The 18,059-nt window shown below is 37.2% G+C and overlaps 2 protein-coding genes across 2 annotated transcripts in view; both read right to left on the reverse strand.

Annotated features, from left to right (window-relative positions):
• Positions 1 to 18,059, reverse strand: part of LOC133330011 (ATP-binding cassette subfamily G member 4) — a 160,676-nt gene that overhangs the window by 74,236 nt on the left and 68,381 nt on the right. The window lies entirely within an intron of this gene.
• LOC133330024 (mucin-19-like) lies at positions 4,148 to 6,409 on the reverse strand. Its single transcript, XM_061538483.1, has 3 exons — positions 5,411 to 6,409; positions 5,275 to 5,377; positions 4,148 to 5,211 (listed from the first exon to the last, which is right to left on the reverse strand). Exons 1-3 carry the CDS (start codon positions 6,407 to 6,409, stop codon positions 4,148 to 4,150), a joined length of 2,166 nt encoding a protein of 721 aa, XP_061394467.1.

Below are 18,059 nucleotides of genomic sequence, written 5' to 3' on the forward strand. Positions count from 1 at the left end.
AATGTGCAAGACGTCATTAATACCCCAGATGAAGAAGACGACGCATACGTCTCATTTCATAGTCCACCACCACCACATTTCATTGGTAATCGAAATATAGCCTCCAGTTAGAAGTAAAAACAAATTGTAGCATCGTTTCTGGTTTTCTTCTCTCTAGGGGAGGTGGGGTGGTGGTCGATAGGAAATCATCATTAATAAATTTTACTTAATTTTTAAATGTTTCATTTTTCTATATATTTCGAAATATGGAAATTTCTCCAAAATATGAATTACACCCAAACTTCAGATATAATTAACAAATACAGCAGCAAAATGGTCCGACGGAGATGTGCAAGATGTGTTCATTACTTTTTTTTGCTTGAAGAACTCTTTACTCACCATTTACAATTTTCAAAACTAACCGATATTGCATTTTGTCTACTCCGAAGATTTTTAGGCCTGCACTTTCTAATAATTTTTTCCAAATCCTGTCAGAGGCCTGGAAATAGAGATTTTTAAAAGAATATTTATACCCTTCACCACACTGTGGTACTGGGTATTATGTCTTTGTGCATATGTTTGTAACAGGCAAAAGGAAACGAGAATCACTTTTTAAGTCAATTTATACATGTCTGTCCATGTGCCCAAGGATGAACTCTATTGAAATTGGCAAAAATCGGTTCAGATTTAGATATAGCTCCCATTTATATTTTCGTCCGTTTTAATGTAAATGTTTCACCGAAGTCCCTATAAATCTTTCGATTTGCACGAAATTTGGCACAGGGTACTGAATGAAAATCGGTCCAGATTTAGATGTTGCTCTCATATATATTTTCGTCCGATTTTAAGTAAATGGTCTCTATGTATTCTTCGATTTGTACGAAATTTGGCATAACGTACTGAATTGAGTCTAGAATGATAATGGTGAGTTTCGGAAAAATCGGTTCAGATTTCGATATAGCCCCCATATATATTTTCGTCCGATTTTAGGTAAATGGTGCACCAAAGTCCCTATGTATTCTTCGATTTGCACGAAATTTGGCATAGCGTACTGAATTAAGTCTAGAACGATGTGTGCTAAGTTTCGTGAAAATCGGTTCAGATTTAGATATACCTCCCATATATATTTTCGTCTGATTTTATGTAAATGGTTCACCAAAGTCCTTAAATATTTTTCGATTTGCACCAAATTTGGCATAGCGTACTGAACTAAGTCTATAAAGATGTGTGTTAAGTTTCGTGAAAATCGGTTCGGATTTAGATATAGCTCCCATATATATTTTCGTCCGATTTTAGGTAAATAGTGCACCAAAGACCCTCTATATCCTTCGATTGGCACGAAATTTGTTATAGCGTACTAAATTGAGTCTCGAATGATGAGTGGTAAGTTTCAGGAAAATCGGTTTAGATTTAGATATAGCTCCCTTATATATTTTCTTCCGATTTTATGTAAATGGTGCACCAAAGTACCAATATATCCTTCGATTTGCATGAAATTTGGCATAGCGTAATGAATTAATTATAGAAAGATGAGTGGTAAGTTTTGTGAATCATGAATGATCCCATATATATTTTTGTCCGATTTTGTGTAAATGGTGCACCAAAGTCCCTATATAACTTTCGATTTGCACCAAATTTGGCATAGCGTACTGAATTAAGTCTGGAAAGATGTGTGGTAAGTTTCGGGAAAATTGGTTCAGATTTCGATATATATTGTTGTCCTATTGTATGTAAATAGTGCACCAAAGTTCCTATATATCATTCGATTTGCACCAAATTTGACATAGCGTTCTGAATTGAGTCTAGAATGACTTGTGTTAAGTTTCGGAAAAATTGGTTCAGATTTCTGCTCAAATGATGTTAAATTTAGCAAAGGTTGCAGAAAGACATGAGTATGTTCCATCCAGATAACATTGACATGCAATTGTAAGGATACATATGTACAATATACCCAAAGTGGTGAAGGGTATCATATAGTTGGGCCAGTCCGACTTTCTTGCTTTTCTTACTGGTTTTTTAAGTACCATAGAAAAGCGACCTTTTTTAAAATATGTTCAAGTACCAATTTTTTAATATATTTTTCAATGTCTAGTCTTAGACGTGGGAGTTTTCAATATCCCACTAGGAGCGTCTTCCCGGGTTGCGGGTTGCAAAATCTAACCCTAAGTCAGGATGAACTGGACACCAAGGAGATTCCGGCCAAGTCAACTCAGGAAAATTGATGTGGCTCTAACCTAGTCGCCCGACCGAAGCTAAATCTGGCTCCGACTGGTCCTGTGTCGGCACATGCCGACAATAAGCTTCAGGAGTCGACTCAAAGGTCGGAGCTGCTCAAGAAGAATCTGATGCGAAGCACTATAAACACACTATAGGGCAATCTGCGAACTTGCTTTCGAGAGGAAGGTTAACCTCAGGGATAATCTAAAATTTGTAAGAAAATTCGAAATAACCTATCAGCACGTTTTTCATCTAAAGCTCCAGGTAGGGAAGATTTTCCTCCCAAAATAAGTAGTTGCTTCGCCAAAAACCTCTACGTTTTTTCCGGAAACGAGTAGAGTCGACGTATCGCACTGCATATGGCAAATGTGTGAAGCCGAAATCTGATCCGAAGCCTAACCCGAGACAAAAATTACTGGAAAAGGCCGTTAAGTGCACCCCGAAACCAACTGACATCCATAAGGGTGATCACCGTGTGAAGGACTCTGTCTCTTGTACCTATGGGCATGGATGTATCTTGAACGAGGCTGGTATCACATTAAAACAACGGGGAAAACTATGCGACTATATATTACCAGTTCTGAGATTTGATGATGTAGATGTCGTTATCCCCAGTAGAGACGACAGGAGCCGTAGTAACCTTCCTTTGCACGGTATGTTTTTTTTTACAGACAGATCCAAGATAGAAGAAGGTACAGGGGCTGACGTCTACTGAGAAAGGCTAGGCCAAAAAGGCTTATATAAAAGTTGTATAGCAACTGTAGTGGTTTCCAAGCTGAAATCATCGCGATTCGGAAGGCAGCAGAATTGATAAAAAGTATTGTTGAACCGGTGACTATCTTTGTGGATAGTCAATCGACTCTTAAAACCATCAAATCCTGTAATATCAAGTCTGAGATCGTCCTATTGTGTAGAGCAGCTTTGGAAACTCAAACTAATAGCTATCGGCTGGGCGTGGATTTTTTAAAAAGAAGTTATGGATTGGACTTGTCGGTCCACTCAATCGATTAAATTTGTATGCCATCTTCCAACATTGCAAGCATGGTGTAGTTCAAGTCACATATTATAAAATTAATTTTGAGACGAATCTTGACCATTTTGTGGGGACATCTTCATCAGAAAGACAGATATTGGTAAATCGACTCCAAATTGTCAGAAACGGCTTTTGGTCCAAATAAACATGAGGTCTAAAATCAATATTTCTTGGAGGCACATTTTTGCCGTAGCAAAATGGAAATACCCTCATTGATCATAAGGTATAACAATAAGGGCTTCTGTAGAAAAGATAGTATATAGTAGCTCCTATACCGGAACCCAGAACAAATTGAGGTATATTATATAGGTCACAGGGACTGGGAATATGATATACGACTTAATAGTAGGACTGCTAATAGAAGTCTGAATATTTTGTCTTCCATTTGGAAGGTCTGCTTTTGACAGAAGACTCTATATGCAAAAATACTTACGTTATTGGTCCACGGTGAACTATGTTAGCAGATCTTAAATTATATCCAAAATAAATACCATAAAAATATTGTCACACTAAAAACATTTATTTGAGAATCATTTTCGTTTTTTCTTCTACTACAAAAAAATCTCAGAGAGTATAAAATATATTAGTTCGGTTTTTTGTCACATAAAATCTGGCAAGCTTCGTTGGGTTATTAGCGAGCGAGTATAACAAAAGCTGGACACACAAAAAAGCTCTTTCTCATTTAGAAGTATCCTGCAAAGAAAATATTGGAAAAATAGATTTTTGGTCGCTCATCTAATAAAAGTGGAGTGATGGGAAGGAGAAACAGGTGTAATGATTAGTAGCCAAACGGTGCTTCTACAGGATCATAGGTTAAGGAATTATGTACAAAATTTAGAATTTGGAAAATCTGCTTCTACAGGATCGGATATGTGTGCTATTATATACATAGAAAATGCGGAATTTCAAGCTTAAAAATTAGTTAATTAGAAAAGCGATTAGTAAAGTTATCATAGAGGTCAGAGACCAGTTATTGAGATACGATCCACCACCACTACTGACCAAATCTCGATGCATCGATTTTGCCATTATGGCTGAGGTTCGAGAATTGACATAATAATCACCTGGTAATTTGAGTAGATCTGGATTTGCACCGGGTGTAAAGGGAGCCAATGGCACGGAACCTTCGGGTATTGTGAAGGGTGTTGTTTGCAGAGGGGCCAACGCAACACCTTGAGCCATGGGTTGAATAATGGCTTCTGTGGTGGCTACATCACTTGTGCTGGAGGGTGCAACAGTTGTGGTTGTTGTTGTGGGAGTGGCTTCTGTGGAGACAGCAGCAGGAGTAGATGCTGCGGAATCAGTAGCCGGTACTGGCTCAGGTGCAGGAGCGTTATAGCAAGCAATTTTCTCTACTTCAATGGTTTTGCTGCTGTCATTTGGATCAGGTTCGGGTACTTTAACGGGTACACAAATGATACCACCAGCAGCGGGGGCGGCTGGTTGTTCTGCAGGTGCGGCGGCAGGGGCTGGGACAGCTGCCGCAGCAGCTGATTGGGCATTCGCATCTGCACCTCCTGCCATTGCTGCTCCTGCAACGGCCGCTGTTGCAGCCCCGGCTGCCAATGCTGGAGCAGCAGCAGCGGCTAGGCTACCGGAATTTTCTGGGACCGCATTTGTGGCTTGTGTTGGTATTGGTCCAGGTGAACCGGCGGGAGGATCAGGATATGTGGGATTCATGGGAGCTAAATTGGCGGTGGGTTGGGCAGCATAGGTATTGGTGGGTGCTGGAGCAGCAGCTGGAACCTGACCACCATTGGTGGTGATGACAGTGGTGCCACTACCAACTTCCTGGGTGGTAACCGAACCCGGTGGGCCATTGTTGATAATAATGATCTTGTCATCATTTTGGGCGGCAGGGGCAACGCCACCACCACCGCCGCCACCATAGCTGGGAGCATGTTCAATAACCTTGGTGTGGGTGGGAGTAAGGGCGTGGCCCAAAATGGCACCAGTCAGGCCACCCGCCAAGAGACCGCTACCTGGAATTTTAGAAAAAAATATATAAATATTGGACCTCTGGAAAATATCCTCCTTGGACTTACCAAAACCTAAACCTGAGCTAGACTTCTGAGGCTGTTGAATGAAAGTGGCTCCAGCAGGTATTGCAGAGCCCGCAGGCAAGAAGGTGGCTCCAGCAGGCAAAGCCTGGGCCGAGGGATAATACATGGGAGCCTGTACCGGAGGTGAGGGGTAATAGGTGGCTCCTGCCGGCAATGCTCCTGGACTGTGATATGTGGCACCTGGTGGCAAGGCTCCGGGACTGTGATATGTGGCTCCGGCAGGCAACGAAGAAGCTGAGGGATAATAGGTGGAACCAGCCGGCAACTGACCAGGAGCATGATAACTTGCACCAGCCGGTAAATGACCTGATGGATGATATGTGGCTCCTGCCGGCAATTGTCCTGCTGGGTGATATGTGGCTCCTGCTGGCAATTGACCCGATGGATGATATGTGGCACCGGCGGGCAACGATGAACCTGCTGGATAATAAGTAGGAGATTGTTGCTTCGGATAACTGGATTGTACATTGTGGGCATTGGTAGCTGTGATGGGGGTATGTACCCCACCGCCACCAAAACCTCCTCCCGTGGAATTGAAACGATTGCGATTATAGGTGGAATGCTGACCATTGTAATTGGTGGCCGGACGACTATTGGTATTGGTAGCCGCCGAATAACTGGGTGGAGCCGAGTAACTTGGATTATAAGCCGGAGATTTCTCATACATATTGGTTTTGGCTCCACCTGCTGGATTTGTGGCCGAATATGCTGGTGGTGGTCCTTGTGGCTTGGGTGGTACATTCCAACCTATCGGCGTAGAGGTGGGTCTGGGTGCCGAACTATGTGTATTACTGGCATGGCTATTGGTAATGTGGGTGTTGCTGCTACTGCTCGGCCGTTTATTGGCCTGTTGATTATAGCCAGCATAACTCAGCGACGACAATCCTGTGTGGGACAACGAAGGATTCGAATGCGAGGTACTACCACCACCACTATAAGAATTTGATCGATTATTGGTATTCGTACGCCTTACACTGGACGATGAGGAGGAGGATGATCGGCGACTACCACTGGAGCTGTAAATCCGTTTGGCCTCCACACTTAGGTCATGAGTCAGCAGCAATATTACAAAGGTCAGCAGGAGACAATTTATTTTGTTTCTATCACGTTTTGCCATCTCTGAAAAATTAGATCCCCTTCTCGGTAGTTGCTCTGTAATTGAATAAAATAAAAACACCAAAAAATGAGAGAATATAAAACAAAAACCTACATGCGAATTAATTGAATAAATTAAATAAAAAAATCATGCTCTCGAAGTTACTCAGAAAAAGAAAGACATTTTCAGCGAATTGCCGACATCCGGTGGCTAAATTACATTGTTTTTATATGTGACGGGAGGGAGGTTTTTTTCCATCGTCTTCGGTCGTCTTCTTTAGAATAATAGCATGATCTCGTTTACATGATGGCATGGGATCAAGTGAAATGTTTTTGTTGTTGTTCGAAATGGAAATTATGGAAAATAATAGAAAGTGGCAAACGTATTCAATTAATAAAATACTACGTATGATATTTTTGGAAGAGATTCTGGAATGTGGGAGAATTTTTCTTAAAAAAAAATAAAAGATATAAAAAATAATTTACAATTACGAAAAAAATTCTATAAGGAGAACCTGAGTCTCTCAGAAACTAAGGTCTCGATTTTTTTCTATAGAAATAAAAATAACTCAAAAACTGGGACCTGTTATTTTCTATAGAAAAAATGCCTAAAATATATAATAACTACGCTGGACAACTTACGGTCAATTACCAATACAAGCCACAAATATTGTACCGGAAAATTCTGTAGCAAATGCTGATACTGCACCAACATTGGTAGCCAAAGCTGCGACAGCGTCAGTTGCGTGTACAGCAGTGACAGATGATATATGTAGATTCAAATGTCCAACCAACTGAAGCTTTCCCTGGCCCTGATTCTGCATCATCTACAGAACAACCAGCCGCACCAGCTCTAGGTGATATACTTTGAGGTCCCATTGAATTACCTAAACCTAGCCAAATTATACCTTTACATTCGGTGCAAATTCATATCTGCTGAAATTGCCAGCCACTTCTCGGACTTCAGGAAATACGTTTTGAAATTGAAGACAATGCCTCAAGTCGGATTTTTCATCTATAAAAATTCAATAAGTCTTGATTTGTTTAAATGTCTCAGAAACTGTGGCCTTATTTTCCTAAAAAAAACACAGTAATGAAAGTATTAAAGTCGGCCGGCTATATGACACCCTGTCTAGGACTGGACAAAAATAGTAGTTCAATCTTAATGAAACTTTGTACACGCAGTAAGTAGGACTAGAGTATGAAAAATACCAACTTTGGTACATATCGATCCATTTTTGGATATAGCCCCATATATAATTTCGTTCGATTTGATGTAAATGTTGCACCAAACTCCCGATGTTTATCCGATTGAGTCGAAATTTTGCATGTCGTATTGGGTAAAATGTGGATCTGATTTAGATATAGCTCCCATATATATTTTCTTCCGATGTTAGGTAAATGGGTTACCAAACTCCCATGGCTTGCCCGAGTGAGACGAAATTTTGCACAGAGTCCCGTATTAAGTCTAGAATGGCGTATGTAGAGTTTTATTGAAATCGGTTCAGACTTAAACATAGCTTCCATATATACACCACCTTTATATACAGTTCTCATATTCGGCCAATTTCTCATATTTAAAATTTGGTTCTAATTGTATAGCACATGTCGATATCTATAATTATGAATATTGACTCAAGGGAAGCTCCTATATAACGGTACCGCCAATATTCTGTTTTTTTGGGATTTTGGACACGTTTTCAATAAAATTGGATGTATTATTTTATTTTGGTTTTTCATTTTTCTTACCAAAAATTATTAATATTGACTAAAGTTGGAGCATAGCCCCCATAAAACGGCACCCCACATATCCGTACTAAAAATTATAAATAATGCCTAAGTCGGTATTTTGGGAATTTTGGGCACGTTTTTTAACCGAATTGACTGTAATTTGGTATTTGGTATTCCCATTGGCTGTCAAATTTAACTATCAAAAATTACAAATATCGACTCCCGTTTTGATATAACCCCATATAAAGTATTTTTATACCCTTAAACTTATAGCTAATTGATCCACTCCTTCTGGTTCCTCCCCACATGTTCATGCAAACAGAGCATTCGATTCAAACCAAACTTTGCACAATCTAATATTTTAACCATATTTATATATTGTTGGAAGATGGGACTTAAAGGGTTAAAATTTCGAAATATTGTAAATCGTATATGAAGCAGCTAAAAATTATTCAAAATTTGTTAGTTAGAAACTGGGAAGAGAAAAGCTTACGTGCACTTAGCAGTTATCAGCAAGCAATTTGAATTTTATTTTATTAACCTGTGAGCGGAGCAGTATAGTCGGACGGGGCCGACAATACTCAACAACAACTCAAATCTACGTTTTTGCGGATCAATATTCCGAGCCTGGGCAATATTTCGCGATATTTTCACTCTCTTGACCGATTTGAGGTCAACGGCCTCCCGGCGGCATTATATTCGATACATGTTTTCCCGCAGAAAACAAATTAGTCAATAAAACAAATAATGGACAGACGGACAACCATGTCTAGATTGACGCAGCTAGTCGAGATATGACTATCAACATACTAAAAGTTGGGTCGAGGAAAAATATTTCTTGGGACCACATACGGTTATAATACCTTTACATAGTTGTGTAGGGTATAAAAATCATTCCAGCTTCAATAAATTGTATGGTTATGTTATCTCTCTGTAGAGAGGAAAAAGCTGGAGACTCTGAGCTTTACACCAGTACAATTTTATATCAAAAACCAGTAAGTAAAGTCGGACGGGGCCGACTTTATGATACCCTTCACCACTTTGGGTATATTGTACATATGTGTCCAAACAGACGTCACATTTTAAAGAACCAGTAAAATGAAATTGGATCAATAAACATGTCATTCTGCAACCGATACTAAATTTTTCATTTGGTCAGATATAGAAGCTATATCTAAATCTGAACCGATTTTTACGAAACTTACCTAATTCCGTACCTAAGACCTAATTCAGTACCCTATACCAAATTTCGTGCAAATCGGAAGATATATAGAGACTTTGGTACATCATTTACATTAAAATGGACGAAATATATATATGGGAGCTATATCTAAATCTGGACCGATTTCCAAGAAACTTAACACGCATCATTCTAGACCTAATTCATTACGCTGTGCCAAATTTCGGGCAAATCGAAATATATATATTGACTTTGGTGCACCATTTACATTAAATCGGACGAAAATATATATGGGAGCTATATCCAAATTTGGACCGATTTTCAGGAAACTTAACGCATATCATTCCAGACCTAATTCATTATGCTATGCGAAATTTCGTGCAAATAATTCTAGGCTCAGTACGTTGTGCCAAATTTCGTGCCAATCGAAAGATATATAGGGACTTTGGTGTACCATTTACCTTAAATCGGACGAAAATATATATGGGAGCTATATCTAAATCTGGACCTATTTTCAAGAAACTTAACACGCATCATTCTATACCTAATTCATTACGATATGCCAAATTTCGTGGCAATCGAAAGATATATAGGAACTTTTGTGAACCATTTACCTTATATCGGACGAAAATATATATGGGAGCTATATCTAAATCTGAACCGATATTTCCCAATTTCAATAGGGTTCGTCCTTGGGCCAAATAAGTGACTTATGCCAATTTTCATCCAATTCGGATCATAAATGTGACCTGTACATTGTTTACAATTTAACATGGACAGACAGATGGACGGACAGACATGCATAAATCGACTCAGAAAGTGATACTATGCATATTCTCAAAAGGAACCATGGGTCTATCTCGATTCCTTTTGCCTGTTACAAACATATGCACAAAGACATAATACCCTGTACCACAGTGTGGTGAAGGGCATAAATATGATTTTTTCCAAAAAAAAAAAAAAAAAAAAAGACTTCAAAATCGGCAATATATTTTAAATTTTTTTATACCCATAATACACAAACCAACGATATCATACTATTTTCCATCCACCCTACTGATATTTTCATCCAGAATCGTTATCAGCGTTCCCAAACCCTTATATTTGATATGTATTATTTCCATAAAAATCTGTTCTAATTATGGTAAAAAAGGCCATAGTGTATTGGTATTACAGATGGGATATTTTGCACCACATATTTTATGAATCAAACTATGACTTTGAACACCATATTGTTGGTGTGATTTGGTGCGATTTTGTAATTTGTTTAGATCGATAGATCTAAAATTGTATGAAAATATATATTTGATAGCTAAATGTAAATATTCAATTATAAGTATACGGTTCGCCATTGGATCAACTAAGTTATTGTGCGTCATTTACATTTTCAGTTTTATTTTTCTTAGATGCTTATCAATATATTCCGTCATAATTTGATACTGCATTCCAATGATCAAGGAACAGATTATGTCCCTTCCATGTACATTTGCATTGTTTACTTTAATCATTTTTTTATTATTATTAAACTAAACATACGTTTATTATTTCGTTTTACTTGCTCACATATAATTGCTCCGATTGTTAATCAAAAACGGCAATTCCCACAATTGGTTATTCCGCAAAATGTGTTCGTATTGTTCTGAATTAGCATTGAAGATTATCAGTAGCAGAAGATCAGCCCATGTCAAGCGTTGAACTATTTAGCATTCATTTTGTGATAAGAATTTTGTTTTGTTATTCATAATTTGCTTTAGCTTAGAGAATTTGCTATAATGTAAATGTTAAATTTCTATGGAAGAATCACATATGTTTTCTACAGAAAAATATTTGTTCTCTTAAGGGGACCCCCCCCATTCTCGGGGTCAAATTTTTTTTTGATTTAATTCGAATCTCCACTAATTCAAGAATGTCCCTACAAATTGAAGATATAGCCGATTTATTGTGTCAGCATCAAGTGACGGCTAAAGGGCTTCTCAAATTTTAAACGCGTTTTTCTCTTTTGCGAATGGCGGGCACGATAACTCAAAAACTAATAACCCAATCGATTCCAAATTTTGACACGTTTCTCTGTGAGTGTATCGCTATCGTATGAACTAGGATAAAGCCAATCGGTGAAGATCTTCCTTATTTTTTACCTTGGTTTTTGGTCAAAAATCGGCGATTTTCCAAAAATATTTTTTCAAAGGTCCGCCATTTTGTTAATTTTAGAGCGAAGTCAATAATCCTAGTTCATACGAGAGCCAGACATGTACTCTTTCTAATACCGTTGGAATTTTCGGATTCCGATGTTCCAGTGAGGAGTTATCATGCCCGCCATCAAAAATAAGGACTTTTCTTTAATCACCAAAAACAACAACAAGACAACAACAAAAATTTTTTGTAAATTATTTTTCTTCCTCTTTAAATCTTCAAATATATATGTGCAAAGTTACAAACCTTAACAAGCATTGGTATTCATTTACCAGCCCATTTAAAATCTTAAAAATAAAAAATTGAGAATGGGGGGGTTCCCTTAAATCGATTTGATCAAACCAAAAATGTACCCAAATGTGGAATTTAAAGCCAATGTTTTATTTACAAAATATGTTTTCTTCTATTTAAGTTATTATAAAAAATGGTTTGGTTGAGGCCAAGTTTGTTGTAACCACTTTTTTGAGTAATTAAAAATATCATTTGTTTTTGTTTTCTGTCTGAGTCATAGTTTAAAATTTTGTTTACATATAAATATGAGCTTGCAGATACAGAGCGAGGAAGAGGTACGTACAGTAGACCTACTGTATAGGCGCTGTTTTAATGAGAGCTGCATTCATTTCAAGCGTAGCATCAGACATAAATCAAATGTAGACAAGCTTGAAGTAAATTAAAAACAACAACAAATACAGAAACAAATGAGGAATTTTCAAGAAAAATCGGTACTTTACATTGGTCATTTTCAGAACATTCCATCAAATATAAAAAAAATATATATAATAAATAAACAAAATAATAATAAATAAATAAAATAAACAGGTAAAACTGCACATTGGACAATATTGATCATTTTAGTTAGGGAGATTGTTTAACCAATCAGAACAGATTTTTCGTTGAAAAAACTCCACTAAATACCAAAATTTGCGAGGTACCGTTGTATGGGCCCCCAATACTGATAATTTTTGGTAGGAAGATTTCCTATACTATAATATTGAAATCACGATAAAGTTCGCTCTGAAATTTTGAGCACACATTGCTATTACTCCTTGAGTGTTTGGTATTTTGATTGTTTTAGATCCATTTTCCCACGGAAAAGATAACATAGTATCCCGGATTTTTGGAAGCTGACGCATACATGTAGAAAATTGTCAATATAGATCTATGTTTAGGCATAGCTCCATTTGTATACCCCCCTCCATAGTATGGGGGGTATATAAAGCTTGTTTTTTCCGTTTGTAACTCATCGAAATAATCATTTCCCATCCTATAAAGTATATATATATTGTTGACCAGCGTAAAATTGACAATTGATTTAGCCATGTACGTATATCTGTTGTAAGCACTTTAGCCTCGGAACGAATTGATATAGATAACCCAAATTTTGCATAGAGCGGTCTTTTAATTGGATGCCCAATTTCTCGATATAAAGGTAGCCAAACATGATTAATATTCGCCCCTTTTAGGGGTACTCCCCATATAAGCCCTCCTTTTTATACCCCTCGCCACACTTTGGTACAGGTTATTAAGCCTTTGTGTATAATTTTTGTAACAGGCAAAAGGAAACGAGATAGACGCATGTTTTTTTTTTTTTTTTGAGAATATGCATAGAATCACTTTCTGAGTCGATTTAAGCATGTCCGTCTGTCTGTTGATGTTAAATTGTAAACAAAGTACAGGTCGCATTTATAATCCGATTTCGATGAAATTTGGTACAGCTCATCTATTTGGCCCTAGTTCGGTTCTGATTTAGATATAGTTCCCATATATATTTTCGTTCGATTTAATGTAAATAGTGCATCAAAGTCCCTATATAACTTTAGATTTGCACGAAAAGCAAATGGTGCACCAACGTCCAGATATATTCTTCGATTTGCAAGAAAATTTGTATAGCGTACTTAATTGAGTCTGGAATGAAGTGTGCAGTGTTGCCAATTTAACACTTTTAGTGCTAGATTTAGCACTTTTTAAACTCGTTTAGCACCAGAAAAAGTTATCTAGCTCCTAGCACCTTTTTTAGCATTTTAATTTTTTTCTGGAATTAGTCAAAATTTGGGGTATTATTCCGATGGACGCATCAAAATGTAGCTATGTTTCACGGTATGAGTTTGATTTTCAAATGTTAAAAAATTTCAGGACATCTGTAAACAAGTAAACAATTTTAAAATTCGGCCGATCAGAACATCTTATATCCTGCACCATGTGGAGTGTATTAAATTATTCTGAAAAAAATGGTTTGGTACTACATTTGGTTGCTATATTATTTTTCGTTGAAAGAGCTTCAGCCCGATGTGGAGTTGGAGTCATCAGACGGGTGCTTCACCCATAAAAAGGCGTCGACTCCTCACCAAGAAGTGAAGCTTTGCAGCGGATATTTCGAATTGGTATCGGCGGATTGGCTTCAGAGTGCTCATTATTCCGAGCTTTCCCAATGGGGTGCTGGTCGACGCTCAATTTCGACACCCAATGTTGCATCATGGTTAAAGCCGTTAGGCGGGAATCATGTAAAACCCACAGGATTCATAACCGCATGCAAATTAAGAGTGCCTTTGTATGGGAGGCATGTAAAAATCACGAACCTAATCTGAAAATTCCTGTAAAGAATTTTTTTCATTGGGAATCCGGAATGTCAGATTTAGGTACTTGGGAATCCGGAAAATGGGTTAGCGTCCCACTATATAATGGGGTTATATCAAAATAGGACCTACATTGAAAATGTTCGGCAAACATATTTTTAAATAAAAGCCACTTCGGCGAGAAAAGGTTCTAAATCTTAAAAGGGCGCAAATAGCATATCAAACCTTCACCTCGACAATTTTATGGGGTTTTGGGGAAAACCGGCATTAATAGTTATTAGTGGGAAAATTTGACACACTATTAAAAACAAAAGTTTCAAATTATAGTCAATTTGATGGAAATACGTGCCCGACGCCCTTAAATTTCGCTTTCTAGGGCCTATCACAAAACTTAGACCCACATTGATAATTTTCGGTAGGGAACTTTTTACCTAATGAGAATCAAAAATATAAAAAATGCAGCCAATTCTACTAATTTCTCTTATAAAAATTGTAGCACTTTTTAAAATTTTTTAGCACTTTCTAGCACTTTTTTAAACAAAATCTAGTATTTTTTATAAACAAAGTTTTGGCAACACTGGATGTGTGCTAAGTTTCGTGAAAATCGGTTTAGATTTAGATATAGCCCACGAATATATTTTCGTCCGTTTTTATGTAAATGGTGTACCAATGTCCCTATATATCTTTCGATTTGCACGATATATATATATATATATATATGTGTAAATGGTGTACAAACTCCTAACGTTTGTCCGGTTGACACGAAATGTTGCACAACTTATCAAATTGGGACTAGAATGACGTTATTGCGTTTTGTTTAAATTGGTGCAGATGCAGACGTAGATTCTATATACATACATTTTGAACGGGTGTCTGATTGAGATAAACAGTGCGGCACACGGAATAGCGTTTATCAAGTTTGCTATAAATCGATTTCCATAAATTTGTCCCATTGTACGCAAACGATTCTAAATCTGCCGGATTGAAATTAAATTTTGCAGAAAGGCATGTGTATGGATTGATGTTAGTCGGTTAACTTATTGAAAAAGATCACATATTAAACCTTGAAAAAAATCCTGTGTTCGGTGGTGATGGCCTCAAATAATTTTTGCCTCTAAATTGCAGTATTTTATACGCATTTTCCACCCTACCATGCGTCGTCCAAATCACACGACGACGCATGGTAAGGATTTAAGGAAAAATCTCAATTAAAAATTGCTGTGTCCAGCATTCAATCTCGCCATCGAAAATGTCATGTTTTCACTTGTTCCATTTCAATATTGCTTCAAAATTAATTGGTTTTAATTTGATAGACGATATAACAAGTTCGGACCGCAAATATTAACATATGTTAAAAATTAGTATAGAAACAATATTTGTTATGCAATATAAATCATTGCCAACAAATTAAATACAAGTTATAATTGCGAACATGCAGCCAATGACAATTTGAATTATTTTGTATCGCAAATGCACTGGGTGATTTTGCTGTTCATTTCTGCATCTTATTTATATTTGATGACAATTTTATAGGTAATGTTTCGAACTTTTCAAAAATGTTATCATCTATGATAGAGGTGGCAGAGGGAATGAACCTATATATTTAATCTAAATCTATAAATATTATGGTGGGGATATTTTAGTCCAAATCGGATTATATATTTCTTTCATGTGAGTTATATTATTTATTAAAATCGTGCCCATTTCCAGAGAGACGGACATCACTTGATTCACGATATATAAAATTTACATAAAATCGGATACCTCATGGACTAAGTATAAAAATTATAAATTAACGAGTGAAAAAGCGTTAAGTTCGCCCGGCCCGAACTTTGGATACCCTCCACCATAGATATACTGGCAGGTACTTGAAATGAAAATATAGGGAACATACCAAAAAATGGAGCTATACCGACATTTCTACAAACCGATTATGTAAACAATAATTTTTAATAGAAAATTATACCCTCAGCCTTATGTAAAAATGTGCTCATCGAAATATTGGGACCAAATCCAAATCCCATGTTTCTTGGGACCAAATCCGTTTCAGAAAAATTTGATTTCATCCCATCTTATTATGTCTTCCAAACTTAGTTCAAGTCCGAATTTGTGAATATCGGTCCATGCCTTCTGGTACCTCCCACACAGGGGCTACGGCTAAGCCTAAATCCGGGCTATAGTTCACATATAGTTCATTATCGAACCGTACGTTCTAGTTTTTTATCTCGATATCCTTCGCAGGTGAAATGATTACAACAGAGTGTTAGAACCAAACCCAAAACGCGAAAAAATCAGATAATTATATTAATATAAAAAATGGGGTTATATGGGGACTACGCCTAAAAGGGGTTGACTATTAATATTTGTTGGTAGGGAGATTTGTTTCCATATACGGCTACAAAATACGAAATTTCAGTGATTTCGGTTGAAAAACGCGCTCAAGAACCTCAAAATGCAGAAATTTGGGGGTACCTTTATATGGGGGCTACCAGAAAAAACAAATGAACTTATATTTATAATTTTTAGTGGAGATAGTTGGTACCCAATAAGAACCCAATATACCAAATTTCAGCGAATTCGGTTGAAAAACGCGCTTATAAACCCCAAAATATCGAAAATTGGGGGTACCCTTATATGGGGGGCTACCAGAAAAAATGGACCTATATTCATAATTTTTTGTGGAGTGATTTGGAACCTATTTAGAACTCAAAGTACTAAATTACAGCCAATTCGGTGGAAAAATACGGCCAAAACCCCCAAAGTACTGAAAATTAGGAGGTACCGTTATATGGGGGCTACCAGAAAAAGTGGACCTATATTTATAATTTTTTGTGGCGACATTTAGTACCCAATAAGAACCCAATGTACCACATTTCAGCCAATTCGGTTGAAAAACGCGCTCAAGAACCCCAAAATACCGAAAATTTGGCATCTTCGAACTTGACCTGCCTGCAGACAAAAGACAACCCTATGCTAAATTTCAGCACCCCATCTAAATTCCTTTGGAAGATAGCGTGATTACAACAGACGGACAGACGGACGGACATGGCTAGATCGTCTTAGAATTTTACACTGATCAAGAATATATATACTTTATAGGGTCGGAAATGAATATTTCGGTGAGTTACAAACGGAATGACAAAATTAATATACCCTCCATACTATGGTGGATGGTATAAAAAATAGATTAAGTTCTCTTGATGAAAGCTTAGATAATATCAGAAACTCTCTTAGGATTACACCATATATTTATTTCTTCAAATATTTAATTTGTGTTCAAAATTAATCTAATCTGGCTGTTCTTTATTTTCGACATTACCGCGCCTCTCTTTCTCACCTCTGCCGACCGAGGGACGACCTGCCCTTACGTTGGGATCGCGTACACACCACGATCAGCATCATGATGGAATTTGTTACCAAAAGACGGGAATCAAATCCTATCATAGATTCATCTTTCTCTCCATATTGGTGGCTGAGCAAACTTGTCTGACCTTGGGCCTCGAAAATCCAAACAGAAAACCACTTTATCTAATATGTGGGTCTATGAGCAAATACATCAGTGTTTCAAACTCTTGGTGTCGCCCTATATTATAATACCCTCACTATATAGTTGTGTAGGGTAAAAAAATAAATTAAAAATGCATTTGAAATAATTTTTAAAAACGACCGAAATAAATGATGCGAAGCGCCACATTTCGATTTAAATAACAATAGGCGATCTAGATTTGGACAAACAATAATGAGCTGTGCTGTCCACTCAATAAATCATGGCTTGAAAAAATAGAGGAAACAAAGACCACATTTTGTAATTCAAGTTTTAATGGATGGATGAGTCATTCACATTGTTTACTAATAGAGCCTCTTTTGTCATTTTGTTCAGCTAACATGTGGATGTTCTCTCACGATAAAGACTCCCCCGTAAAATAATTATAATTTAGTGCAGCAGTATTGATATCACGCTAGCTCTAGAAAAGGTGCTCAAAATAATTACTTGTAAT

Source organism: Musca vetustissima, unplaced genomic scaffold (genome assembly GCF_032173495.1).
Source record: "Musca vetustissima isolate MV318-11 ecotype Yass unplaced genomic scaffold, APGP_CSIRO_Mvet_v1 utg2798, whole genome shotgun sequence".
Taxonomy (NCBI): Eukaryota; Metazoa; Arthropoda; class Insecta; order Diptera; family Muscidae; genus Musca; species Musca vetustissima.

Coding starts and splice junctions, on each gene's coding strand:
- LOC133330024 (XM_061538483.1), bottom strand. CDS start 6,409: ATGGCAAAACGTGATAGAAACAAAATAAATTGTCTCCTGCTGACCTTT. Junction 5,378..5,410: donor CCTATTACCCCTCACCTCCG/GTACAGGCTCCC, acceptor CCCTCGGCCCAG/GCTTTGCCTGCTGGAGCCAC. Junction 5,212..5,274: donor TAGCTCAGGTTTAGGTTTTG/GTAAGTCCAAGG, acceptor CTAAAATTCCAG/GTAGCGGTCTCTTGGCGGGT.